A 27584-nucleotide genomic window follows, 5' to 3' on the forward strand; every position below is an offset into this window, starting at 1 on the left:
CATTGTGTATATGTACCACAGCTTTCTTATCCATTCATCTGCTGATGGACATCTAGGTTGTTTCCATGTCCTGGCTATTATAAACAGTGCTGCGATGAACATTGGGGTACATGTGTCTCTTTCAATTCTGGTTTCCTCGGTGTGTATGCCCAGAAGTGGGATTGCTGGGTCATAAGGGAGTTCTATTTGCAATTTTTTAAGGAATCTCCACACTGTTCTCCATAGTGGCTGTACTAGTTTGCATTCCCACCAACAGTGTAGGAGGGTTCCCTTTTCTCCACACCCTCTCCAGCATTTATTGCTTGCAGATTTTTGGATCGCAGCCATTCTGACTGGTGTGAAGTGGTACCTCATTGTGGTTTTGATTTGCATTTCTCTAATAATGAGTGATGTTGAGCATCTTTTCATGTGTTTGTTAGCCATCCGTATGTCTTCTTTGGAGAAATGTCTATTTAGTTCTTCGGCCCATTTTTTGATTGGGTCGTTTATTTTTCTGGAATTGAGCTGCATAAGTTGCTTGTATATTTTTGAGATTAGTTGTTTGTCAGTTGCTTCATTTGCTATTATTTTATCCCATTCAGAAGGCTGTCTTTTCACCTTGCTTATAGTTTCCTTTGTTGTGCAGAAGCTTTTAATTAGATCCCATTTGTTTATTTTTGCTTTTATTTCCAGAATTCTGGGAGGTGGATCATAGAGGATCCTGCTGTGATTTATGTCAGAGAGTGTTTTGCCTATGTTCTCCTCTAGGAGTTTTATAGTTTCTGGTCTTACATTTAGATCTTTAATCCATTTTGAGTTTATTTTTGTGTGCGGTGTTAGAAAGTGATCTAGTTTCATTCTTTTACAAGTGGTTGACCAGTTTTCCCAGCACCACTTGTTAAAGAGATTGTCTTTACTCCATTGTATATTCTTGCCTCCTTTGTCAAAGATAAGGTGTCCATATGTGTGTGGATTTATCTCTGGGCTTTCTATTTTGTTCCATTGATCTATATGTCTGTCTTTGTGCCAGTACCATACTGTCTTGATGACTGTGGCTTTGTAGTAGAGCCTGAAGTCAGGCAAGTTGATTCCTCCAGTTCCATTCTTCTTTCTCAAGATTGCTTTGGCTATTCGAGGTTTTTTGTATTTCCATACAAAGCTTGAAATTATTTGTTCTAGTTCTGTGAAAAATGTGGCTGGTAGCTTGATAGGGATTGCATTGAATTTGTAAATTGCTTTGGGTAGTATACTCATTTTCACTATATTGATTCTTCTGATCCATGAACATGGTATATTTCTCCATCTATTAGTGTCCTCTTTGATTTCTTTCATCAGTGTTTTATAGTTTTCTATATATAGGTCTTTAGTTTCTTTAGGTAGATATATTCCTAAGTATTTTATTCTTTTCGTTGCAATGGTGAATGGAATTGTTTCCTTAATTTCTTTTTCTACTTTCTCATTATTCGTGTATAGGAATGCAAGGGATTTCTGTGTGTTGATTTTATATCCTGCAACTTTACTGTATTCATTGATGAGCTCTAGTAATTTTCTGGTGGAGTCTTTAGGGTTTTCCATGTAGAGGATCATGTCATCTGCAAACAGTGAGAGTTTTACTTCTTCTTTTCCAATTTGGATTCCTTTTATTTCTTTTTCTGCTCTGATTGCTGTGGCCAAAACTTCCAGAACTATGTTGAATAGTAGCGGTGAAAGTGGACACCCTTGTCTTGTTCCTGACTTTAGGGGAAATGCTTTCAATTTTTCACCATTGAGGATAATGTTTGCTGTGGGGTTGTCATAGATAGCTTTTATTATGTTGAGGTATGTTCCTTCTATTCCTGCTTTCTGGAGAGATTTTATCATAAATGGATGTTGGATTTTGTCAAAGGCCTTCTCTGCATCTATTGAGATAATCATATGGTTTTTATTTTTCAATTTGTTAATGTGGTGAATTACATTGATTGATTTGCGGATATTGAAGAATCCTTGCATCCCTAGGATAAAGCCCACTTGGTCATGGTGTATGATCTTTTTAATGTGTTGTTGGATTCTGATTGCTAGAATTTTGTTCAGGATTTTTGCATCTATGTTCATCAGTGATATTGGCCTGTAGTTTTCTTTTTTTGTGACATCTTTGTCAGGTTTTGGTATTAGGGTGATGGTGGCCTCATAGAATGAGTTTGGAAGTTTACCTTCCTCTGCAATTTTCTGGAAGAGTTTGAGGAGGATAGGTGTTAGCTCTTCTCGAAATTTTTGGTAGAATTCAGCTGTGAAGCCATCTGGACCTGGGCTTTTGTTTGCTGGAAGATTTCTGATTACAGTATCAATTTCCGTGCTTGTGATGGGTCTGTTAAGATTTTCTATTTCTTCCTGGTTCAGTTTTGGAAAATTGTACTTTTCTAAGAATTTGTCCATTTCTTCCACGTTGTCCATTTTATTGGCATACAACTGCTGATAGTAGTCTCTTATGATCCTTTGTATTTCTGTGTTGTCTGTTGTGATCTCTCCATTTTCATTTCTAATTTTATTGATTTGATTTTTCTCTCTTTGCTTCTTGATGAGTCTGGCTAATGGTTTGTCAATTTTATTTATCCTTTCAAAGAACCAGCTTTTGGCTTTGTTGATTTTTGCTATGGTCTCTTTTGTTTCTTTTGCATTTATTTCTGCCCTAATTTTTAAGATTTCTTTCCTTCTACTAACTCTGGGGTTCTCCAACTCTTCCTTTTCTAGTTGCTTTACTTGTAGAGTTAGGTTATTTATTTGACTTTTTTCTTGTTTCTTGAGGTATGCCTGTATTGCTATGAACTTTCCTCTTAGCACCGCTTTTATAGTGTCCCACAGGTTTTGGGTTGTTGTGTTTTCATTTTCATTAGTTTCTATGCATATTTTGATTTCTTTTTTGATTTCTTCTGTGATTTGTTGGTTATTCAGAAGTGTGTTGTTCAACCTCCATATGTTGGAATTTTTAATAGTTTTTCTCCTGTAATTGAGATCTAACCTTAATGCATTATGGTCAGAAAAGATGCTTGGAATGATTTCGATTTTCTTGAATTTATCAAGTTTAGATTTATGGCCCAGGATGTGATCTATCCTGGAGAAGGTTCCATGAGCACTTGAAAAAAAGGTGAAATTCATTGTTTTGGGGTGAAATGTCCTATAGATATCAATTAGGTCTAACTGATCTAATGTATCATTTAAAGTTTGCGTTTCTTTGTTAATTTTCTGTTTAGTTGATCTGTCCATAGGTGTGAGTGGGGTATTAAAGTCTCCCACTATTATTGTGTTATTGTTGATTTCCCCTTTCATACTTGATAGCATTTGTCTTACATATTGTGGTGCTCCTATATTGGGTGCATATATATTTATAATTGTTATATCTTCTTCTTGGATTGTTCCTTTGATCATTATGTAGTGGCCTTCTTTGTCTCTTATCACAGCCTTTGTTTTAAAGTCTATTTTATCGGATATGAGTATTGCCACTCCTGCTTTCTTTTGGTCTCTATTTGCGTGGTATATCTTTTTCCAGCCCTTCACTTTCAGTCTGTATGTGTCCCTTGTTTTGAGGTGGGTCTCTTGTAAGCAGCATATAGAGGGGTCTTGTTTTTGTATCCATTCAGCCAGTCTTTGTCTTTTGGTTGGGGCATTCAACCCATTTACGTTTAAGGTAATTATTGATAAGTATGATCCCGTTGCCATTTACTTTATTGTTTTGGGTTCGGGTTTATACACCCTTTTTTTGTTTCCTGTCTAGAGGATATCCTTTAGAATTTGTTGGAGAGCTGGTTTGGTGGTGCTGAATTCTCTCAGCTTTTGCTTGTCTGTAAAGCTTTTGATTTCTCCTTCGTATTTGAATGAGATCCTTGCTGGGTACAGTAATCTGGGCTGTAGGTTATTGTCTTTCATCACTTTAAGTATGTCTTGCCATTCCCTCCTGGCCTGAAGAGTTTCTATTGACAGATCAGCTGTTATCCTTATGGGAATCCCCTTGTGTGTTATTTGTTGTTTTTCCCTTGCTGCTTTTAATATTTGTTCTTTGTGTTTGATCTTTGTTAATTTGATTAATATGTGTCTTGGGGTGTTTCGCCTTGGGTTAATCCTATTTGGGACTCTCTGTGTTTCTTGGACGTGGGTGATTATTTCCTTCCCCATTTTAGGGAAGTTTTCAACTATTATCTCCTCAAGGATTTTCTCATGATCTTTCTTTCTGTCTTCTTCTTCTGGGACTCCTATAATTCGAATGTTGGAGCGTTTCATATTGTCCTGGAGGTCTCTGAGATTGTCCTCGTTTCTTTTAATTCGTTTTTCTTGTTTCCTCTCTGATTCATTAATTTCTACCATTCTATCTTCTATTTCACTAATCCTATCTTCTGCCTCCGTTATTCTACTATTTGTTGCCTCCAGAGAGTTTCTGATCTCATTTATTGTGTTATTCATTATATTTTGACTCTTTTTTATTTCTTCTAGGTCCTTGTTAAACCTTTCTTGCATCTTCTCAATCCTTGTCTCTAGGCTATTTATCTGTGTTTCCATTTTGATTTCAAGATTTTGGATCATTTTCACTATCAATATTCGGAATTCCTTCTCCGGTAGATTCCCTACTTCTTCCTCTTTTGTTTGGTTTGGTGGGCAACTCTCCTGTTCCTTTACCTGCTGAGTATTCCTCTGTCTCTTCATCTTGGTTATATTGCTGCGTTTGGGGTGGCCTTTTTATATTCTGATAATTTGTGGAGTTCTCTTTATTATGGAGCTTCCTCACTTTGGGTGGGGTTCTATCAGTGGCTTGTCAAGGTTTCCTGGTTAGGGAGGCTTGTGTTGGAGTTTTGGTGGGTGGAGCTGGGTTTCTTCTCTCTGGAGTGCAGTGGAGTGACCCGTAATGGGTTATGAGACATCAAAGGTTTTGGGATAATTTTGAGCTGCCTGTATATTGAGGCTCAGGGGAGTGTTCCTGTGTTGCTGGAGAATTTGGGTGGTATGTCTTGTTTTGGAACTTGTTGGCCCTTGCGTGGAGCTTGGTTTCGGTGTAGGTATGAAGGCATTTGATGAGCTCCTATTGCTTAATGTTCCCTGAATTCAAGAGTTCTCTAATGTTTTCAGGCTTTGGGTTTAAGCTTCCTGCTTCTGGTTTTCAGTTTTATTTTTACAGTAGCCTCTAGACTTCTCCATCTATACAGCACCGATGATAAAACATCTAGGTTAAAGATGAAAAGTTTCTCCACATTGAGGGACACTCAGAGAGGTTCACTGAGTTACAAGGAGAAGAGAAGATGGAGGGGGTAGTTAGAGGTAACTGGAATGAGATGCAGTGAGATTAAGAGAGGAGAGAGCAAGCTAGCCAGTAGTCACTTCCTTATGTGCGCTCTATAGTCTGGACCGCTCAGAGGTATTTACAGAGTTATACGGGGAAGAGGAGAGGGAGGAAGTAGACAGAGGTGACCAGGAGGATAAGAGAGAGGAATGAGTAGGAGAGAGACAAATCCTGCCAGTAACCAGTTCCTTAGGTGTTCTCTACCGTCTGGAACACGCAGAGATTCACAGAGTTGGATAGAGAAGAGATGGGGGAGAAAAGAGACAGAGGCCACCTGGTGGAGAAAAAGGAGAGTCCAGAGGAGGAGAGAGTGGTCAAGCCAGTAATCTCGCTCTCAGGTAAACTTGGGTAGTGAAGTTTGGGTTTTTAAATGTACAAAATTGACAACAAAAACCTAAGAGCTAAGATTAAAAATCTGGAGTAGAGGTTGGATTTTCAAAGATACAATATTAAAGAAAAGCAGAAGGAAAAAGGAAGAAAGAAAGAAAAAAAAAGAATTATTAAAAAACAAACAAGCAAAAAAAAAAAAAACCAAAACAAAACACCAACAACCATCCAAAGAGTATTTATGGTTTTTGCCTTAAAAAAAAAAAAAAAAGTTTTTTTTTTTTTTTTAAATAGTAATACTAGGTTATAGAAATAAAAATTAGAGGAGAAATAGAAGACTTAACAATTAAAAAAAAAGCTCGGAAAAAAAAAGAAAAAAAAAGCAAAAAGCAAAAAAAAAAAAAAAGAATGATTTTTAAAAAATTAAAAAATTAAAAATATATCTGGCTCTTCTCTGATGTTATGGGCCATGTGGGCTCACTTCCAAGGTGGTTCCCTCTGTTTAACTTCTTCTGTTTGCTGGTTTTTAGGCTCACTAGTTCAGTCGCGCTGTGGGGAGGGGGGATGCTGCAAACAAATAGCACTGTCGTGTGAACACAGTATCTCTGCCCCGCTTGACCTGTCCTTTCTCGCGGCGCACAAACCGCTCCGGCTCTACGATGCTCAGCCGGGAACCGTCTGGGGCCGGCCCTAGGCTGCGTGCACTTCCCCGGTCCAAGCCGCTCAGGTTCGGCCCTCAGGCAGCCCTCAGAGGCACAAATGCGGCTGGGACTGCGCTTTGTGCCCTTCCCAGGTCCGAGTAGCTCAGGAGTTTGGCGAGCGCGATCGCCGCGGCTTGTCACCTTTTCCGCCGCTGCCGCTCAGCTCTCTGGGTGGACCGCTGGCGCCCCCCGTGAGGCAGACTGTGACTGTCCAACACCCCCAGAAGTCTTAGCAAAGGAGCCTGCTTGCAGTTAGGTAAGTAAAGTCTCTCCGGGTCTGCAATTGCCCCTTTCCAGTCCTTACGGCTCTGGCTGCCTGTCCCCGGCGGGGAATGGTCTGCAGCCGGCTTTTTCCGCTCCGTCCTTTGTTCTGTGCTCAGTCCTGGCGGTGTCTTATGTTCGAGCTTTTCGCGTGGTAGCTATCCCACAGTCTGGTTTGCTAGCCCAAGTTAGGTCGTTCTGGTTGCGCATGGGGCATTCCTGCCCGATTCTTGCAAAGCTCTGCAGCCCGCGCCTCCCGCGCGTCCCTGCCCTGCCCCCACTTCCCAATGGCGGATGCAGGCGTCTGTGCTGCTTTTCCGCTGGGGGAGTTACTGGTGGGCTTGTAATCTGTTGGTTTTAATTATTTATCTATTTTTCCTTCCTGTTATGTTGCCCTCTGTGTTTCCAAGGCTCACCACAGACTCGGCAGGGAGAGTGTTTCCTGGTGTTTGGAAACCTCTCTTCTTAAAATTCCCTTCCCGGTTGCTTCATTTGCTATTATTTTCTCCCATTCAGATGGCTGTCTTTTCACCTTGCTTATATTTTCCTTGGTTGTGCAGAAGCTTTTAATTTTAATTAGATCCCATTTGTTTATTTTTGCTTTTATTTCCAGCATTCTGGGAGGTGGATCATAGAGGATCCTGCTGTGATTTATGTCTGAGAGTGTTTTGCCTATGTTCTCCTCTAGGAGTTTTATAGTTTCTGATCTTACATTTAGATCTTTAATCCATTTTGAGTTTATTTTTGTGTGCGGTGTTAGAAAGTGATCTAGTTTCATTCTTTTACAAGTGGTTGACCAGTTTTCCCAGCACCGCTTGTTAAAGAGATTGTCTTTACTCCATTGTATATTCTTGCCTCCTTTGTCAAAGATAAGGTGTCCATATGTGTGTGGATTTATCTCTGGGCTTTCTATTTTGTTCCATTGATCTATATGTCTGTCTTTGTGCCAGTACCATACTGTCTTGATGACTGTGGCTTTGTAGTAGAGCCTGAAGTCAGGCAAGTTGATTCCTCCAGTTCCATTCTTCTTTCTCAAGATTGCTTTGGCTATTCGAGGTTTTTTGTATTTCCATACAAAGCTTGAAATTATTTGTTCTAGTTCTGTGAAAAATGTGGCTGGTAGCTTGATAGGGATTGCATTGAATTTGACTGACAAACAACTAATCTCAAAAATATACAAGCAACTTCTGCAGCTCAACTCCAGAAAAATAAACGACCCAATCAAAAAATGGGCCGAGGAACTAAATAGACATTTCTCCAAAGAAGACATACGGATGGCTAACAAACACATGAAAAGATGCTCAACATCACTCATTATTAGAGAAATGCAAATCAAAACCACAATGAGGTACCACTTCACACCAGTCAGAATGGCTGCGATCCAAAAATCTGCAAGCAATAAATGCTGGAGAGGGTGTGGAGAAAAGGGAACCCTCCTACACTGTTGGTGGGAATGCAAACTAGTACAGCCACTATGGAGAACAGTGTGGAGATTCCTTAAAAAATTGCAAATAGAACTACCTTATGACCCAGCAATCCCACTTCTGGGCATACACACCGAGGAAACCAGAATTGAAAGAGACACATGTACCCCAATGTTCATCGCAGCACTGTTTATAATAGCCAGGACATGGAAACAACCTAGATGTCCATCAGCAGATGAATGGGTAAGAAAGCTGTGGTACATATACACAATGGAGTATTACTCAGCCGTTAAAAAGAATTCATTTGAATCAGTTCTGATGAGATGGATGAAACTGGAGCCGATTATACAGAGTGAAGTAAGCCAGAAAGAAAAACACCAATACAGTATACTAACACATATATATGGAATTTAGGAAGATGGCAATGACGACCCTGTATGCAAGACAGGGAAAGAGACACAGATGTGTATAACGGACTTTTGGATTCAGAGGGAGAGGGAGAGGGTGGGATGATTTGGGAGAATGACATTCTAACATGTATACTATCATGTGAATTGAATCGCCAGTCTATGTCTGACGCAGGATGCAGCATGCTTGGGGCTGGTGCATGGGGATGACCCAGAAAGATGTTCCGGGGAGGGAGGTGGGAGGGGGGTTCATGTTTGGGAATGCATGTAAGAATTAAAGATTTTAAAATTTAAAAAATAAAAAGCTAAAAATTAAAAAAAAAAAAAAATTCCCTTCCCGGGACGGGCTTCCCTTCTCGGGACGGAGCTCCCTCCCCACTTCCTTTGTCTCCTTTTTCGTCTTTTATATTTTTTCCTACCTGTTTTTGAAGACAATGGTCTGCTTTTCTAGTTGCCTGATGTCCTCTGCCAGCCTACAGAAGTTGTTTTGTGGAGTTTGCTCGGCGTTGAAATGTTCTTTTGAGGAATTTGTGAGGGAGAACGTGATCTTCCCGTCCTATTCCTCCGCCATCTTTCCCTCCTCCTGAATATACACAATTTTTAAAGCCAATGTTACTTTGGACTTAGATGTCTTGTGTTTACTGATCAGTTCAAGTCCATTTTTAAAATATTTGTTCTTAGAGATCATCTGGGACATATTAATAACTCTTATCAATATGTCCAGTGCCGCATTGAAATAACATTGAAATGCTGGAATTGAATATTTATAACTACCTCTGCTTTCATGTTAACTAGTTACAGAGGAAGCAAAATACCAAGTAAGAGCTTGGAAAATTCCACATGGGAAAGGGAAACCTAACCAAGCACCAGGAAGAAAGTCTCTCATCTTCCAAAAGGAGTCTAATAGGTCTGTGAGGGCAGGTTTCAAACAGTGGGCTGCCCCATGCTCATCTCTTCCTGAAACGTTTTAGCTTTTCCAACAGTGCATGCTGCCATTAGAAACTTCTTGTTCAGCTACAAAAATAAGAACCCCCCTGTGGCCCTAGACCAGATTTCTTTGATCAGAGCATTTGCAAAAGCTCATTGGGAATCTTTCATGGAATTAAATTTATTTGGAAATGCAATTGTTTTACCAAAGGAAGAAAAAAAATCAGAGCTTATAAAATGAACATGCTGAAAAGATATAGTCAGTTGTCTGTAATGAAACCCAGATGTAAGGAACTTTGAAAGAGAAAGGTCCTTTTCCTGCTTATTCTAGACAGTGTCAGGGAAAAATTATGTCATATGATCTGTCTCATTTTAGACAGAGATGAAATGCTTGTGATTTGACAATAGACCTCTGTAGTCTCATTTTCATTACCATGCCTGTCATACTCAAGAGGGTGTCTTCATGGGTTAGAGCTTCTTTGACGAAAGCTGAGTGGCTGGGAAGCCAGTGGAATGGCATGTGCTGAAGCCTTTTAAGTACTGCACAGTAATAATGCAGGCTTTCCAGGGGTCACTGTGGTAAAGAACCCACCTGCCAATACAGGAGACACAAGAGACACGGGTTCGATCCCTGGGTTGGGAAGATCCCCTGGAGGAGGGCATGGCAACCCACTCCAGTATTCTTGCATAGACAATCTGGTGGACAGAGGAGCCTTGCAGGCTACAGTCCACAGGGTCGCACAGAGTCGGACATGACTAAAGCAACTTAGCATGCAGAGTAATAATGCAGCTGCCAATGCCATTTAATTCTTTTTTAAAGTTGCTTGAGATATCTGTGCCATGTGAGAAGGACACTTAGAGAAATCTGATTTTGAGTAGAAAGCTCCCAGATACATAACATTTCTGATGAAAGAACTTAACAATTATAGAATAAAACAATTGTGACTACCTCTTGGTAAACAAAGAGATTGAGAGTAACACCAGAAAGATGGCAGATTAGGAAGTTTCAGGCCTTTGTTCCCTTACATAAAGATTTGGAAAACCAAAAACAAAACTGTACTGGCTCAAATAACATTATGGGAACTCTGGAAAATGAGATCAATATAGAGATGGTGTGTAGAGGCAAAACAGTTAGTTCATAACTTATAGACATGTGGCCCCCAGGAAGGCGGGGCTTAGGCTGGCCATGAATCTGGTTTTTCAGAGCTAAAGGATGGGACTCCAGGACCTTGCATTAAAAACACACACGGTCACAGGCACATGGATTGCTTTGAGGTTACTGAGAAGAGCCTCAATGTGAGTCATAAAACGCAGTTGTCATAAGCCTTTTCATGAGCTACTCCATGAAAATATTGTTTTACTCATAAAATATCTGTATTGTGGTTTAGGGACTTTGTTTAAGTCAATGCATACTATACTTTTATATTTATAAAAAAATCTCTTTATTCATAGTAAGATTTACTTACAAAAATAATGCCTGAAGAGTAAGTCTTTCTTCTCTCTTTTGTGCTATTCCCTTCAGCATCCACACACACACATACACAAATACACACACGTACACATGTGAGCTGTATTTGTAGTTATTAATTTGTAACATGTATTTGAAAGCACACATTAACTGTAGATTCTTTATAAACGCAAGACAATTAACAAGAGAAATTAAAGGGAAAAGGGATAGTAAACAATGATATATTAAACAGAAGTGATAATCATGTTTTTTCATGTTAATGGAAAGGGGAGATATAATACATGATGAAAGTGGAATGGGTGAATTTAATTCAGATGACCATTATATCTACTACTGTGGGCAAGAATCCCTTAGAATTAATGGAGTAGCCCTCATAGTCAACAAAAGAGTCCAAAATCCAGTACTTGGGTGCAGTTTCAAAAATGGCAGAATGATCTCTGTTCATTTCCAAGGCAAACCATTCCATTTCGCAGTAATCCAAGTCTATGCCCCAACCACTAGTGCCAAAGAAGCTGAAGCTGAACAGTTCTGTGATGACCTACAAGACCTACTAGAACTAACACCAAAAAAAGATGTCCTTTTCAGCAAAGGGGACTAGAATGAAAAAGTAGAAAGTCAAGAGATACCTGGAAAATAGGCAAGTTTGGCATTGGAGTACAAAATAAGCAGGGCAAAGGCTAACAGTTTTGCCAAGAGAATGCACTGGCATAGCAAACACCCTCTTCCAACAACACAAGAGACAACTCTACACATGGACATCACCAGATGGTTAATACCAAAATTTGATTATATTCTTTGTAGCTGAAGATGGAGAAGCTCTCTACAGTTAGCAAAAATAAAAGACCGGGAGTTGACTATGGCTCAGATCATGAACCTTTTATTGCCAAATTCAGAATTAAATTGAAGAAAGTAGGGAAAGCCACTAGACCATTCAGATATGACCTAAATCAAATCCCTTACAATTATACCAGTGGAAGTGAGAAATAGGTACAAGGATTAGATCTGATAGAGTGCCTGAAGAACTATGGATGGAGGTTTATGACATTGTACAGGAGGCAGTGATCAAGACCATCCCCAAGAAAAAAAAATGCAAAAGGGCAAAATGGTAATATGAGGAGGCCTTACAAATAGCTGAGAAAAGAAGAGAAGTGAAAGGCAAAGGTGAAAAGGAAAGATATACTCATCTGAATGCAGAGTTCCAAGGAATAGCAAGAAGAGATAAGAAAGCCTTCAATTAAAATAAATAAATTAAAATTAAAAAAAAACACACAAGACACAAAGAGCATTAAAAAAAGAAAAAGAAAGCCTTCCTCAGTGACCAATGCAAAGAAACAGAGAAAAACAATAGAATGGGAAAGACTGGAGATATTTTCAAGAAAATTAGAGATATCAAAGAACATTTCATGCAAGTTGGGCACAATAAAGGACAGAAATGGTGTGGACCTAACAGAAACAGAAGAGATTAAGAAGCGGTGGTAGGAATACACAGAAGAACTATACAAGAAAGATCTTCATGACCCAGATAACCACTGTGGTGTGATCACTCACCTAGAGCCAGACATCCTGGAGTCCAAAGTCATGTGGCTCTTAGAAAACATCACTACGACCAAAGCTAGTGGAGGTAACGGAATTTCAGCTGAGCTGTTTCTAGTTCTAAAAGATGATGCTGTTAAAGTGCTGCACTCAATATGCAAGCAAATTTGGAAAATGCAGCAGTGGCCACAGGACTGGAAAAGATCTGTTTTCATTCCGATCCCAAAGAAAAGCAATGCCAAAGAATGCTCAAACTACCACACAATCGCACTCATCTCACACGCTAGGAAAGTAATGCTCAAATGTCTCCAAACAAGGTTTCAACAGTATGTGAACTGAGAAATTCCAGATGTTCAAGCTAGATTTAGAAAAGACAGAGGAACCAGAGATCAAATTACCAACATCCATTGGATCATCAAAAAAGCAAGAGAGTTCCAGAAAAACATCTACTTCTACTTTATTGGCTATGCCAAAGCCTTTGACTGTATGGATCACACAAACTGAAAATTCTACAAGAGATGGGACTACCATACCACCTTGCCTGTCTGCTGAGAAATCTGTATGCAGGTCAAGAAGCAACAGTTAGAACCAGACATGGAACAACGGACTGGTTCCACATTTGGAAAGGAGTATGTCAAGGCTCTATATTGTCATCTTGCTTATTTAACTTATATGCAGAGTATATCATGCAAAATACTGGGCTGGATAAAGTCCTCCTGACTACAATCTTTCCCAGCATCAGGGTCTTTTCCAGTGAGTCAGTTCTTCCCATCAGTTGGCCAATATTGGAGCTTCTGGAATCAAGTTGGAAACAAGATTGCCAGGAGAAATATCAAAACCTCAGATATGCATATGATACCACCCTTATAGCAGAAAGCAAAGAGGAACTAAAGAGCCTCTTGATGAAAGTGAAAGAGGAGAGTGAAAAAATTGGCTTAAAACTCAACGTTCAAAAACCTAAGATCAAGGCATCTGTTCCCATCACTTCATGGCAAATAGATGGGGAAACAGTGGAAACAGTGACAGACTTGATTTTGAGAGGGCTCCAAAATCACTGCAGATGGTGACTACAGCCATGAAATTAAAAGATGCTTACTCCATGGAAGAAAAGCTATGACCAACCTAGACAGCATATGAAAAAGCAGAGACATTACTTTACCAACAAAGGTCTGTCTAGTCAAGGCTATGGTTTTTCCAATGGTCATGTATGGATGTGACAGTTGGACTATAAAGAAAGCTGAGCGCAGAAGAATTGATGCTTTTGAACTGTGGTGTTGGAGAAGACTCTTGAGAGTCCCTTGGACTGCAAGGAGATCCAACCAGTCCATTCTGAAGGAAATCAGTCCTGAATATTCATTGGAAAGACTGATGCTGAAGCAGAAGCTCCAATATTGGCCACCTGATGGGAAGAACTGACTCACTGGAAAAGACCCTGATGCTGGGAAAGATTGTAGTCAGGAAGAGAAGAGGACTACAGAAGATAAGATACTTGGATGGCCTCAATGACTTGATGGACATGAGTTTGAGTAAGCTCTAGGAGTTGGTGATAGGGAAGCCTGGCATTCTGCAGTCCCTGGGGTGGCAAAGAGTCGGACAGGACTGAGCGACTTAACTGAACTGAAAAGTGGGATATAAATGGTTTATAGAGTCTCAATTTTGAGTGAAAAGTCCTGGAAGGAAAAAATATTGAATCAGTACATTGTACATCTGAAACTAATATTATATTGGAAGTCAATTGTATTTCAATTTAAACATTCTTAATAAAAATAAGAAGCCTGGAAGGAAATGGTAAAAATTTTAGTTGGTGGGATTGTAATAATTTTTATTTTCTTCTTTCAGGTTTTACACTTTTGTAAAGCTATCTGAAATAGGAGTTTATTGATTTTTAAATAGAAAAAAGAAAAGCTTGACTTGATACTGAAGTGTTTTATTCAGATTGTTAAAATTAAAAATATAAGATACTCTTCTTTAGATGCATAATACCTTTGAAAAGCAAAAACTGGAGTAATAGTAACAGTGAATGCTTCTTGTGTTCATAGTCTATCATTTTGACCATCTCACTTTGTTATACTCATTTTTGTACGCAGAACAGAAGACTCACGGGACGACTTCCCAAAGAAACTGCCATCTTTAGTGCATTTCTTTCCATCGTCGACAGATTCAGATAGCACGACACTGCCTTGTTCACGGTCTTTCTCTGATGAAATCCTTCTCAGTTACTGTCTGTCTAGCCCTCAAGTTAGTGGAGCAACTATATCGACAATTGGACCAAAGCCTCTTCAACCTGCTCTAGGGACCCATTCCAACTCAGAAACCAGCTTGGGTAAGCAGAACGCAAACTTTTTAAGAGTGTTTTTAAAGCATATAGTTTGAGTCATTATATGCCTCCAAGTCAGAATGACGTTTTATTATTTGTCTTCAGTTCAGTAGATCAGTCATGTCCGACTCTTTGAGACCTGATGGACTGCAGCATGCCAGGCCTCCCTGCCCATCACCAACTCCCAGAGCTTACTCAAACTCATGTCCATCAAGTCAGTGATGCCATCCAGCCATCTCATCCTCTGTCGTCCCCTTCTCCTCCTGCCTTCAATCTTTCCAGCATCAGAGTCTTTTTAATGAGTCAGTTCTTTGCATCAGGTGGCCAAAGGATTGGAGTTTCAGCTTCAGCATCAGTCCTTTCAAAGAACACCCAGGACTGATCACCTTTAGGATGGACTGGTTGGATCTCCTTGCTGTCCAGGGGACTTTCAAGAGTCTTCTCCAACACCAAAGTTCAAAAGCATCAATTCTTTGGCACTCAGCTTTCTTTATAGTCCAACTCTCACATCCATACTACTACTGGAAAAACCTTAGCTTTGACTAGACGGACATTTGTTGGCAAAGTAATGTCTCTGCTTTTTAATATGTTGTCTAGGTTGGTCATAGCTTTTCTTCCAATGAGTAAGCATCTTTTAATTTCATGGCTGCAGTCACCATCTGCAGTGATTTTGGAGCCCCCCCAAAATCAAATCTGTTACTGTTTCCACTCTTTCTCCAACTATTTGCCATGAAGTGATAGGACCAGATGCCATGATCTTAGTTTTCTGAATGTTGGGCTTTAAGCCAACTTTTTCACTCTTATCTTTCACTTTCATCAAGAGGCTTTTTAGTTCCTCCTCACTTTCTGCCATAAGGGTGGTGTCATCTGCATATCTGAGGTTCTTGATATTTCTCCCAGCAATCTTGATTTCAGCTTGTGCTTCCTCCAGCCCAGTGTTTCTCATGATGTACTCTGCATAGAAGTTAAAGAAGCAGGGTGACAATATATCGCCTTGACGTACTCTTTTTCCTATATGGAACCAGTCTGTTGTTCCATGTCCAGTTCTAACTGTTCCTTCCTGACCTGCATACCGATTTCTCAAGAGGCAGGTCAGGTGGTCTGGTATTCCCATCTCTTTAAGTATTTTCCAGAATGTCTCCAGTATACTCATTTCTTAATGCCATATGCAGAATAATTTAACTATATTCACCATTGATTCTAGCACTGGAAGTCATATTCAGGTCACGTAAATATATGTGGCCAAACACATCGTCTCTATGATTAAAGTACCTTATGTTGTCATAATGGTTCATGGATTGACCAATTAGATGATCTAGAATTGCTGGATAACTGAAAGTTTTGTTGTATGGCATTATCTGCCTTTCCTTTGAATGCCACCAGAAAGATTAACAATATTGTCCATATTGTGCTATAGAACTATGGCTTACAGAAGGAAAGACAGCTAAGAGAAAGAAGAAATACAAAGTGCATAATAAAATGGTGGAGAGAAAGGGAGAAACAATCATTTGGAAACAAGGAAAATGACAGTAATGTTTTGACAGTTGCCACAATGCACTCAGCAGTGTTCGCACTATGAGGTGTATGTTCCTCACTGCGTTTGAGGAACTTTGAGTTTTCAGCATTTAATGAAAAGACTACTGTCTTTGGAAACCGAAAACCTTGGTTCAAACCTACAACATGAAACATTTGGAATTAAATTAGTTCATTCCCACTCGAACGAGAATTTGCTTTAATCTTTACATGAGACATTAGTTTAGATATTTGGTATCTCTGAGTCTCATTTTCCATAACCACAAAATGCAGGTTAAAATATCAGCTTCAAGGGCTATTCTAAGTATTAAATGAGATATTTATGAAAATCACCTAGCGCATAATAAATGTGCTCAGTAAAGTTAGTTGTGAATCTGAACGTATCTTACCTTCTCATAGAATAGGCTAAATTTGAGGTTTGCATTACTTCAACTAACAAATTTCAAAATTGTTAGCACGAATACACCCATGACTACTTGCTGTCTTCATTTTCCCCTACCATTCTATGCACATCTACAACCTCTATATTTCACTTTGTTCGTGATATCTTCTTAAGATTTTGACACAGTGTCATACAAGATTTTGACCTTCTGCCATTATTGCTGTATTCCCTGTGCTTCAGTGTTTGTATGCCTAAGGTACATTTTTCAAAGCAGCCTCCTAAGTTCACACTGACCTTGAGCAATGACCAGTATCTCTATGCTTAAAAGTAAAAATACACGTTTTATATCTAAGGAGGTAATATTTCTCATCCTTTGGCACTGTATCATTGTGTATGTTCTCTATTTGGGTTGAACTGTGGCAGCCCTTAGTGTGAAGGGAAAAATAAATATATTGGTTTCCCCTTGCAAGATGAGAGTGGTGCTGGGATAGAGTCTTTTCCTTCAGTTACTGTAGATCCTGACTCTGAAGATGGATATCTGAGTTCTCCAAGACTTGTTTTGCATTTGGTCCATTTCATTTCTAGATGAGATGATAATTGGAACCCAAGATCTATGTGTCTTCTTCCCTTTCAGAGTACAAAGATTTTCATCCCTCAAGATGAGCTGTTAACAATGCTAAATAGTCTTTGTCTTCAAAGGAATTTAAAAATTTAGCAAATACTCATTTGAATAGGAATGAATTAATTTAATTCCAAGTATGTCTTCTAAACAAAATCCCCTAAGGAATCCTCTTTAGGAGCTATGTGTTTTTATTTTTTTCATATCTCGCCTTGCTTTGGTTTTGTTAAAGACACAAGAAGATAAAGCACACTCTGCTGCTGCTGCTAAGTCACTTCAGTCGTGTTCGATTCTGTGTGACCTCATAGACAGCAGCCCACCAGGCTCCCCCATCCCTGGGATTCTCCAGGCAAGAACAATGGAGTGGGCTGCCATTTCCTTCTCCACACCCTAGATTGTCTTAATCCTTTGATGATTTTGGACCCAGGGTCATGTCAGCCAAAGTCCCTGTGCTACAACAATCTCTATCATTTATTGAGTACCTGCTAAATGCTAGACACTCATCTATATTATCTGCAATCCTCACACTGCCTCACACAAGGTAGTATTATCCTTATTTTATTTTCAAGAAAACTGAGAATTAGAAGGTTTAAATTATTTTATTTAAATCAGTAAGTAACAAAGCTGGGATACAAGAGTGTCTAAATCCAAGACAAAGTGCTCTATTTCATCATGATGTCTCTCTGTAATGTTTCTCTCTGCAGATACACAATTAGATTTATCCAGCATGATTCCTTCTATGCAAAATAATGAAACCCTTTTTATGTTTGAATCTTGGTATTGAGAATTTTAAAAGAGTAAATTTCCAAGAGGACATTAGAATCTGATTAAGTATTCCTTTATCTTCCTAATACAATGTTTCAGTTGATTACAGGAAATTTAAGTCTGCCTGGCAAAACATACACCATTGGTAGGAAAGAACTCATCTGAGACTTTAATTTGTGCATAGCAATTTGGGGAGAAGAGCTAATTATGAAATAGAATAAACTGTACATATCCAAATTTGAGAGACTCAAATGTTTTATCTACTCAAAAACTTACATTGCTTCTACTACAACTTAATTAAATTATAATTATGCTGGTGATTGAGAGTTTTAAGATAACTGAAATAATCTCTAAGAACTGAGTGTCACTAAAAATAATCACTTACTGGTTATTTTACAGACTTTGATTTAAAGTTTCTAACTATCCTCATTGAGTTCGACTGTGACAGTAAAGTATATAAAGAACGTTGTTTCGTATGGAAGCAAGGGATAAAGATAGTAGCTTTGGGTCCTTTTACTCTTTTATATACTTCTCTATATTTGGTTTCTTTAAAAGGACTCAACATCATCAAAATTCCAAAGAAACACTCTATTCCAGTCCTTGCTGGTGAGCCAGCTGTGATTGGGGAAGGGGAAGATTATTTCCTGTCTTTGTTTGGTGATACAAGGAAACTTGTGCGTTCATTCCACGAGAAAAGTTGGAAGCACTTCTCTATGATTCTTGAAGAAGTGGGCCAATCTAGATCCAGGTATATACTCTATTTGAACTATTTATGTCTTCTATTGGAGTAAGAGTAATAAATTAGTAGGAAATAAAAATCTAATCTGTTGTTAGATCCAAGGTCTCTTCTACAAACCCTAAGAAATCCATTAAAATATAACTATTCAATATTCTGGGCAATTAAAAAGGATAAATGCAACTTTCTAGGGAACCAAACAAGGAATGTTAATTCTTCTAAGATGCCAGAGAAAACAGCACTACATAAGTCTTACCAATAAAGTTAACTCTATATAAGAACCTTTTTATTATTGGCAAAGCATTCAGATGGATTTAGAATCTTTTTTTCATCTGCTTTGAGTTCAAGACAGAGGGAGAAAGGTGGACCTATAACTCACTTATAAAAATATCCATTTTTATGGTTGTTAGTATCTACAGGAAAAAGAATTGGTCAGAAAGAAAGTTGGTGTTAGAATCAAAATAAAAGATGACTTGTTTATGCGTTTACTTCACCCTGCTTTTCTTGTTGCGTGAGCAACAGGTTAAATTGTGAATTTTTAGTAATAAACATATTTTTTAAAAAGCTTTTATAGAAGAATTGTTGGTTTAAAGGGTTGTGCTGGTTTCAGGTGTCCATCACATTATTTGTGGTGTGTCGTTAAAAATAATGTGATTTGTGATGGACATTACGTCACATTATATTTAACGACAGCCATTCTGATAGGTATGAAGTAATTCCTCATTGTGGTTCTGATTTGCATTTCTCTATTAATAAGGAGTGTTAAGCATCTTTTCATGTGACTGTGTGTCTTCTTTGAAGAAACATCTATTTAGATCTTTACCTATGTTGGATACATTTTTTTTCTATTAAGTTGTATGAGCTGTTTGTGTACTTTGGATATTAACCCCTTGCTGGTTGCATCATATGAAAATATTTTGTCCTATTCCATAGATGTCTTTTCATTTTGTTGATAGTTTCCTTTGCTGTGCAAGAGCTTTTAAGTTTGATTAGGTTCCGGTTTTTAAATTTTCCTTTTCTTTTTGCCTTGGGAGATTGATCTAGGAAAATATTTCTACAATTTATGTTAAATTATGTTCTGCTTATGTGCTCTTCTAGGAGGAAATGGCAATCCACTCCGATATTCTTGCTTGGAGAATCCCATGGACAGAGAAGCTTGACAGACTATGGTCCATAGGGTTGCAAACAGTCAGACATTACTGAGCAACTGCCCATGCATGCACAAAGCTACAGTAAACAAAATGGTGTGGTATTGGCACAAAACTAGACATAGGATCAATATAACAGGATAGAAAGTTCAGAAACAAGTCCACACACCTATTACCAATTAATATTATGACACAGGAAGTAAGAATATACAATGAAGAAAAGACATTTTTCAACAAGTGAATATTTTTTTACAAGTGAATTATACATCCACTTTTCTCCCTCTCTTGAACTCAAGATAGATGAAAAAAAAGATTCTAAATCCATCTGAGTGATGTGCTAGTAAGGTTATGGTCAAAATCCTTCAAGCTAGGCTTCAGCAGTATGTGAACTTTGAGATGCGCAAGCTGGGTTTAGAAAAGGCAGAGGAACCAAAGATCAAATTGCCAACATTCATTGGACCATAGAGAAAGCAAGGGAATTCTAGAAAAACATCTATTTCTGCTTCATTGACTACACTAAAGCCTTTGACTGTGTGGATCGCAACAAACTGTGGAAAATTCTTAAAGAGATGGGAATACAAGACCACCTTACCTGTCTCCTGAGAACCCTGTATGCAGGTCAAGAAGCAACAGTTAGAACTAGACATGGAACAACAGACTGGTTCCAAATTGGGAAAAGAGTATGTCAAGGCTGTATATTGTCACTCTGTTTATTTAACTTATATGCATAGTACATTATGTGAAATGCTGGCTGGATGAATTATAAGCTGGCATCAAGATTTCTAGGGGAAATATCAGTAACCTCAGATATACAGATGATACCACTCTAATGGAAGAAAGTGTGGAGGAACTAAAGAACCTCTTGAAGAGGGTGAAAGAGGAGAGTGAAAAAGCTGGCTTGAAACTCAACATTAAAGAAACAAAGATTATGGCTTCTGGTCCCATCACTTCATGACAAATAGAAGGGAAAAGAAAAAATGGAACCAGTGACAGATTTTCTTTTCTTGGGCTCCAAAATCACTGGATGGTGACTGCAGCCATAAAATTAAAGGCTTACTCCTTGGAGGAAAGCTATGACAAACCTAGACAATGTATTTAAAAGCAGAGACATCACTTTGCAGAGACATCAAAACTATGGTTTTTCCAGTAGCCATGTACAGATGTGAGAGTTGGACCATAAAGAAAGCTGAGCCCTGAAGAACTGATGCTTTTGAATTCTGGTGCTGGAGAAGACTCTTGAGAGTCCCTTGGACCAAAAGGAGATCAAACCAGTCAATCCTAAAGGAAATCTACCCTGAATAGTCATTAGAGAGACTGATGCTGAAGCCACAGTTCCAATATTTTGGTCACCTGATGTGAAGAGCTGACTCATTGGAAAAGACCCTAATGCTAGGGAAAATTGAGAGTAGGAGGTGTGGCAGAGGATGAGATAGTTAGATAGCATCACTGACTCAATGGACATGAATTTGAGCAAACTCCAAGAGATAGCAGAGGATAGAGGAGCTTGGCATGCTGCAATCCATGGGTTCACAAAGAGTCAGATATTACTTAGCCACTGAAGAACAAGAAGAAGGAGCTATATGGTGTCATATCATACATTTATGTCTTCAAACAATTTTGAGTTTACTTTTGCACACGATGTGAGGAAATATTCTAATTTCATTGATTACACCCAACTTTAGCTGTCCAGCTTTCCAAACATCACTTAAGAAATGGTATTTTCTCCACTGTATATTCTTACATCCTGTGTCATACATTAATTGATGTTAGGTGTGTGGGTTTATTTCTCGGTTCTCGGTTCTCTATCCTGTTGCACTGATCCATATGTCTGTTTTTGTGCCAATACAACACTATTTTGATTACTGTAGCTTTGTGCATGCATGCTCAGTTGCTCACTCAATTCCAACTCTTTGCAACCCCATGGACTGTAGCCAGCCAGGTTCCTCTGGCCATGGGATTCTCTAGGCAAATATACTGGAGTGGGTTGCCATTTCCTCCTCCAGACCCAGGGATCAAACCCAGATCTCCTGTGTCTCCTGCACTGACAGGCAGATTCTTTACTGCTCTGCCTTCCGGGAAGCCCACTGTAGCTTTGTAGTATAGCCCAAGACTGAAAGAGTAAAACTGCCAACTTTGTTCTTTTTCCTCAGGGTTGCTTTGGTAATTCTGGTTTTGGTTTCTTACTCTTGATTTGGCAGTTCCATATAAATTTTAGGATTATTTGTTCTAGTTCTGAAAAAAATGCCATGGGTATTTTGATAGAGATTGCATTAAATCTGTAGTTTGCTTTGGGTAGTGAAAGTGAAAAGAAAGTGAGGTCACTCAGTCATGTCCGACTCATGACCCCATGGACTGTAGCCCACCAGGTTCCTCTGTCCATGGGATTCTCCAGGCAAGAATACTGGAGTGGGTTGCCATTTCCCTCTCCAGGGGATCTTCCCAACCCAGGGAAAGAACCCAGGTCTCCCTCATTGCAGGCAGATGTTTAACCTCTGTGTGTTCTAGTTTTTAGCATAAAAATCTTTCACCTCCTTGGTTAAGTTTACTCCTAGGTATTTTATTCTTTTTGATGAGATTTGAGGGTTGTTTTTGAGGATTTAAAAAAAAATTTCTATCTAATATTTCATTATTAGTGTATAAAAATTGAAGAAATTTCTGTATATTAATCTTGCATCCTGCTACCTTGCTGAAATCATTTATGAGTTCTAATAGTTTTTGTGTGAAGACTTTAGGGCTCTCCATAGAGTATCACATCATCTGCAACTACTGACAGTTTTACCTTCTTCCCTTCCAATGTGGATATCTTTTATTTCTTTTCTTTTTTTTTTTCCTGATTACTATGGCTAGGACTTCCAATTCTATGCTGAATAGAAGTAGTGAGAGTTGGAATCCTTGTCTTGTTTCTGAATTTAGCAGGAAGGCTTTTAGCTTTTCACCATTGAGTATTATTTGGCTATGTGTAGCTTTAATTATGTTGAGATATGTTCCTTCTATGTCTTGTTTGGAGAAATATCAATTTAGATCATCCACCCATTTTTTATTGGGTTTTTTGTTGTTATTATTAAGCAGTATAAATTGTTTGTATATTTTGGAAATTAATTCCTTGTTGGTAGCATCATTTGCACATATTTTCTCCCAGTCTGTAGGTTGTCTGGACATTTTTTCATGATAATGTCCTATTTTACATTTTAATGCTTATCCTTTTACTGTTTATTATGGTTATAATCACTTTTATAATTTTTTCAATTTTTTAAAATCTACATACTAACTTATTTAAGTGATTTTCAATCCTTCTATATATTTGCCTTTCCTATTGTGATTTTTTTTTCTTTCCTATAGATTATTCTTTCTTTTCTATTTAGAGAAGAGCTTTCAGTATCTGTTTTAGGGTAGGTTTGTTGTTGTTCAGTCGCTAAGTCTTGTCTGATTCTTTGTGACTCTGTGGACTGCACCACCTTCACTATCTCCTAGAGTTTGTTCAAATGCATGTCCATTGTGTCAATTATGCCATCCAACCATCTCATCTTCTGTCACCCCCTTTTCCTCCTGCCCTCAATCTTTCCTGGCATCAGGGTCTTTTCCAATGATTTGGCGCTTCACATCAGGCGGTCAAAGTATTGGCATCAGCTTCAGCATCAATCTTTCCAATGAATATTCAGGGTTGATTTCCTTTAGAATTGACTGGTTTGATCTCCTTGCAGTCCAAGACTCTAAAGAGTCTTCTCCAGCACCACAATTCAAAAGTATCAGTTCTTTGGAGCTCAGCCTTCTTTATGGTTCAAACCTCACATTTGTACATGACTAGTGGAAAAACCATAGCTTTGACAATATGGACCTTTGTTAGCAAAGTGATGTCTCTGCTTTTTAATATGCTGTCCAGGTATGTCATAGCTTTCCTTCCAAGGGGCAAGAGTCTTTTAATTTCATGGCAGCAGTCACTGCCTGCAGTGATTTGGAGTCCAAGAAAATAAAATGTCACTATTTCCATTTTTTCCCCATCAATATGCCATGAAGTTATGAGATCAGATGCCATGATCTTAGTTTTCTTGAATGTTGGGTTTCAAGCCAGCTTTTTCACTCTCCCCTTTCACCCTCATTAAGAGACTGTTTAGTTTCTCTTCACTTTTTGCTGTTAGAGTGGTATCATCTGCATATCTGAGGTTATTGATATTTCTCCCAGCAACCTTGATTCCAGCTTGTGGTTCATCCAGCCTGGCATTTCGCATGATATACTCTGCATATAAGTTAAATAAGCAAGATGACAATATAAAGCCTTGGCATACTCCTTTCCTAATTTTGAACCAGTGCTGAATTCTTTTTGCTTGTCTGAGAAATTTTTTGTCTCTCTTTCTGTTCTAAATGATAATCTTGCTGGGCAGAGTATTCTGGATTTTAAGTTTTTCTCCTTTCAGGACTTTGAATATAGCATGCCACTCCTTTCTGGTCTGTAAACTTTCTGCAGAGAAACCGGCTGATAGCCATTTAGGGGTTCCCTTGTGAACTGACTTTTTGTTTTTCTCTTGCTTCTTTTAGAATCCTCTCTTTACTGTTAACTTTTGTCATTTTAATTATGACATGTCTTGATGTGGGTCTGTTTGGTTTCACCTTATTTGGGACTCTCTGTGCTTCCTGTGCCTGGAGATCTTCTTGCTTTAAGTTTGGGAAGTTTTCAGTCAAAATTTCTTCAAATGCCTTTCGGATTCCCTTGTCTCTCTCTCCTGCCTCTGGAACCCCTCTTATGCATAGGTTCACATGTTTTATTTTATATTATCCAATAGATCTGTTGCTTACTTTTCTTCTTCTTCTTTTATTTTTATTTTTTTTTGGTTTTCTGTCTGCTGTTCTGATTGGTTGATTTCCATTATTCTACTTTTCAGATCACTTATTTGTTCTTCTGTGTTATCTAATTCGCTACTCATTGCTTCTAGATTGGTTTTTATCTCAGCAATTGAATTCTCTATTTTTGATTAGTTCATCATCATTTCTAATTCCTTGTTTCTGTGATCTGCATTTCTATCAATAATCTTTCCTAGCTCACCATTTTATTATCACCTTTTCTGAACTTGGGAGTCTAGTAGACTGGTGAACTCTGTTTCATTATTCTTGCAGAGATTTCCCTTGTTCTTTTAACAGAATTAACTCTTCTGCCTTTTCATTTCACTCAACTTTCTCTACCTCTATGAATTCAGGAAAAATAGTTATCTAATGTAGTCTTGAAGAGGTGTTTTTATGTGGGAACATTCCTGTGTAGACTGTGCCCAGCGTTCTTGATGGGATGACTGCTTTTGCTATGGACACCTGCGTATAGTTTCTAAGGGTATGCTGGTCATTATCCCTGTGATAGGTGTGTGGTTGGTGTTACAGTGTCTAGAGTCTGTGCAGGTTGTGAAGCAGGCTTGCTGCTCTGCTCTGTGGCTGCTGCTGTACACCCTATCGGAAGCAAGGTGTACTCCTCAGAAGGAGCAGAAGCCCTGAGTGTCAGACTCTGTTGCCCTTAGGTATATACCCTGCCCCAAAGGAGGTAATTGCTGCAGCGAATGAGGTCTGTGCAGTCACAGAGGACCTTTGAACCACCTGTGCAGGTGTCTGCAGTTCTGCTCAGAAGCAGCCCCAAGGTCATGTACCTTTCTTTGTTTTGTTTGTCCCAGATCTAGTGCATAGCTATGATGTGGAATTGCCTAGGGTTAGGGCTTGAGGTATCGTGGCTACTGAAGTTGAGGTGGTTCAGCTGCTGAGATCTGGGCTGCTTCTGTGGCATCTTCTTCCAGGACCTGTCTGCCCTAGATCTAGTGCTAAGCTGCAGTGTGGGGTAGGCAGAGCCAGGGCACTCTCACTAGGAGAGCGCTGCATACTCCTGACTGTGCTGACAGTGGCCACCACCACTCCATCCAGACCACACTTCAGGCTCTCCTTATTGTCTCTGCATAGTGAGACTGAGTCCTCTTCCAGGGCCTGTCTGCCCAAGATTCAGTGCCTACTGATGGCATCAAAATACTTGCTAGTTTCCATTTTTATGTCGTCTTTGTTCCTTGAGTATTTAGAAGTGCATTGTTTAGTTCCCAAATAATTTTACAGATTTTCCATTTCTAATGATTTTCCAGATAGCCTTTTAAAATTAATTGATTAATCATTATTATTGGCTGTGCTCCGTCTTCACTGCCGCACTCAGGCTTTCTCTAGTTGTGGTGGGCGGGGGATGCTCTTCGTTGTGGTGCAGAGGCTTCTCATTGTGGTGGCTAGTCTTGTTGCAGCTCACGGGCTCTGGAGTGCAGGCTCAGTAGTTGTGGCACATCGGCCTAGTTGCCCTATAGCGTGTGGACTATTCCCAGACCAGGGATCAAAGGATCCCCTACATTGGCAGACAGATTCTTAATCACTGGATCACCAGAGAAGTCCCAGATATCTTTTGTTACTGATCTCTATTTCAGTTTCATACTGGTCAAAGAATATAATTTGTATGACTTAACTCATACAATTTAAAATGTATTGAGACTTACTTTTTAGCAAGATATTGTTTCTACCGGTAAACGTTCATTTTACAAAGAATGTATATTCTGATGTTGAGTGAAGTGTTTTGTAAATATTGATCAGGTCAAATTGGTTGATGGTGCTTTTTGTCTTTTTTTTTTTATGTTGTTGATTTTATGTCCATCAGTTATTGAGAAAAAGGTGTTAACATTTCCAACTATAATTGTGGATTTGTTGATTTCTCTTTGCAGTTCTCTCAATTTTAGCTTCATGTATTTTGAAGCTCTGTTTTCAGGTGCATAAACATTTAGGATTGTTACTTCCTCTTGATGAACAGATGTCTATTATGAATTAACCTTTATCCCTGGCATTATTCTTTGCTCAGAAATCTGTTATGTCTGATATCAATATAGCCATTCCAATACTGGTATTAACATGGTTATTTTTTTATCCTTTTAGTTTTAGCCTATTTGTCTCTTTATATCTAATGTTATATCTTATAGGTAGCATGTAATAGGCTCGCTTTTTCACCTTCTGACAATCCCAGTCTTTTAATTTGGGCCTTTAAACTATTCATGTTTAAAGTAATTATTAATATGGTTGATAATGTCTTGTTATTTGTTATCATGTTTGATTTGCTGCAACTGTTCTGTGTTCTCTTTTTTTCTCTGTCTTCTTTGGAATTAATTATTATTATTAATTCCATTTTGTCTCCATTTTTGGCTGATTTTCTACAACTGTTATTTAGAAGTTCCTTCCAAGTTTATAGGATACATCACAAGCCTATTGCAGACTACTTTCATGTTATCTTTTACCACTTCTCAAATAGTATAAGAGTCTTCAGTTCAGTTCAGTTCAGTCGCTTAGCCGTGTCCGACTCTTCGTGACCCCATGAATCGCAGCACGCCAGGCCTCCCTGTCCATCACCAACTCCCGGAGTTCACTCAGACTCATGTCCATCGAGTCAGTGATGCCATCCAGCCATCTCATCCTCTGTCGTCCCCTTCTCCTCCTGCCCACAATCCCTCCCAGCATCAGAGTCTTTTCCAATGAGTCAACTCTTCGCATGAGGTGGCCAAAATATTGGAGTTACAGCTTTAGCATCAGTCCTTCCAATGAACACCCAGGACTGATCTCCTTTAGAATGGACTGATTGGATCTCCTTGCAGTCCAAGGGACTCTCAAAAGTCTTCTCCAACACCACAGCTCAAAAGCATCAATTCTTCAGTGCTCAGCCTTCTTCACAGTCCAACTCTCACATCCATACATGACCACAGGAAAAACCAT

The 27584-nt window shown here is 38.8% G+C and overlaps 1 protein-coding gene across 3 annotated transcripts in view; it reads left to right on the forward strand.

Annotated features, from left to right (window-relative positions):
• The window catches only part of LMNTD1 (lamin tail domain containing 1), a 525827-nt gene that overhangs the window by 453090 nt on the left and 45153 nt on the right, over positions 1–27584 (forward strand). For 2 of the 3 annotated variants that reach the window (XM_069585540.1, XM_069585541.1), the window contains 2 exons: positions 14417–14652; positions 18501–18693. In XM_069585540.1, the coding sequence (XP_069441641.1) occupies positions 14417–14652; positions 18501–18693 (429 nt within the window). The remainder of the gene's footprint in view (positions 1–14416; positions 14653–18500; positions 18694–27584) is intronic. The other variant, XM_069585542.1, reaches the window with a different exon arrangement.

Source organism: Ovis canadensis, chromosome 3, assembly GCF_042477335.2.
Source record: "Ovis canadensis isolate MfBH-ARS-UI-01 breed Bighorn chromosome 3, ARS-UI_OviCan_v2, whole genome shotgun sequence".
NCBI classification, from domain to species: Eukaryota; Metazoa; Chordata; class Mammalia; order Artiodactyla; family Bovidae; genus Ovis; species Ovis canadensis.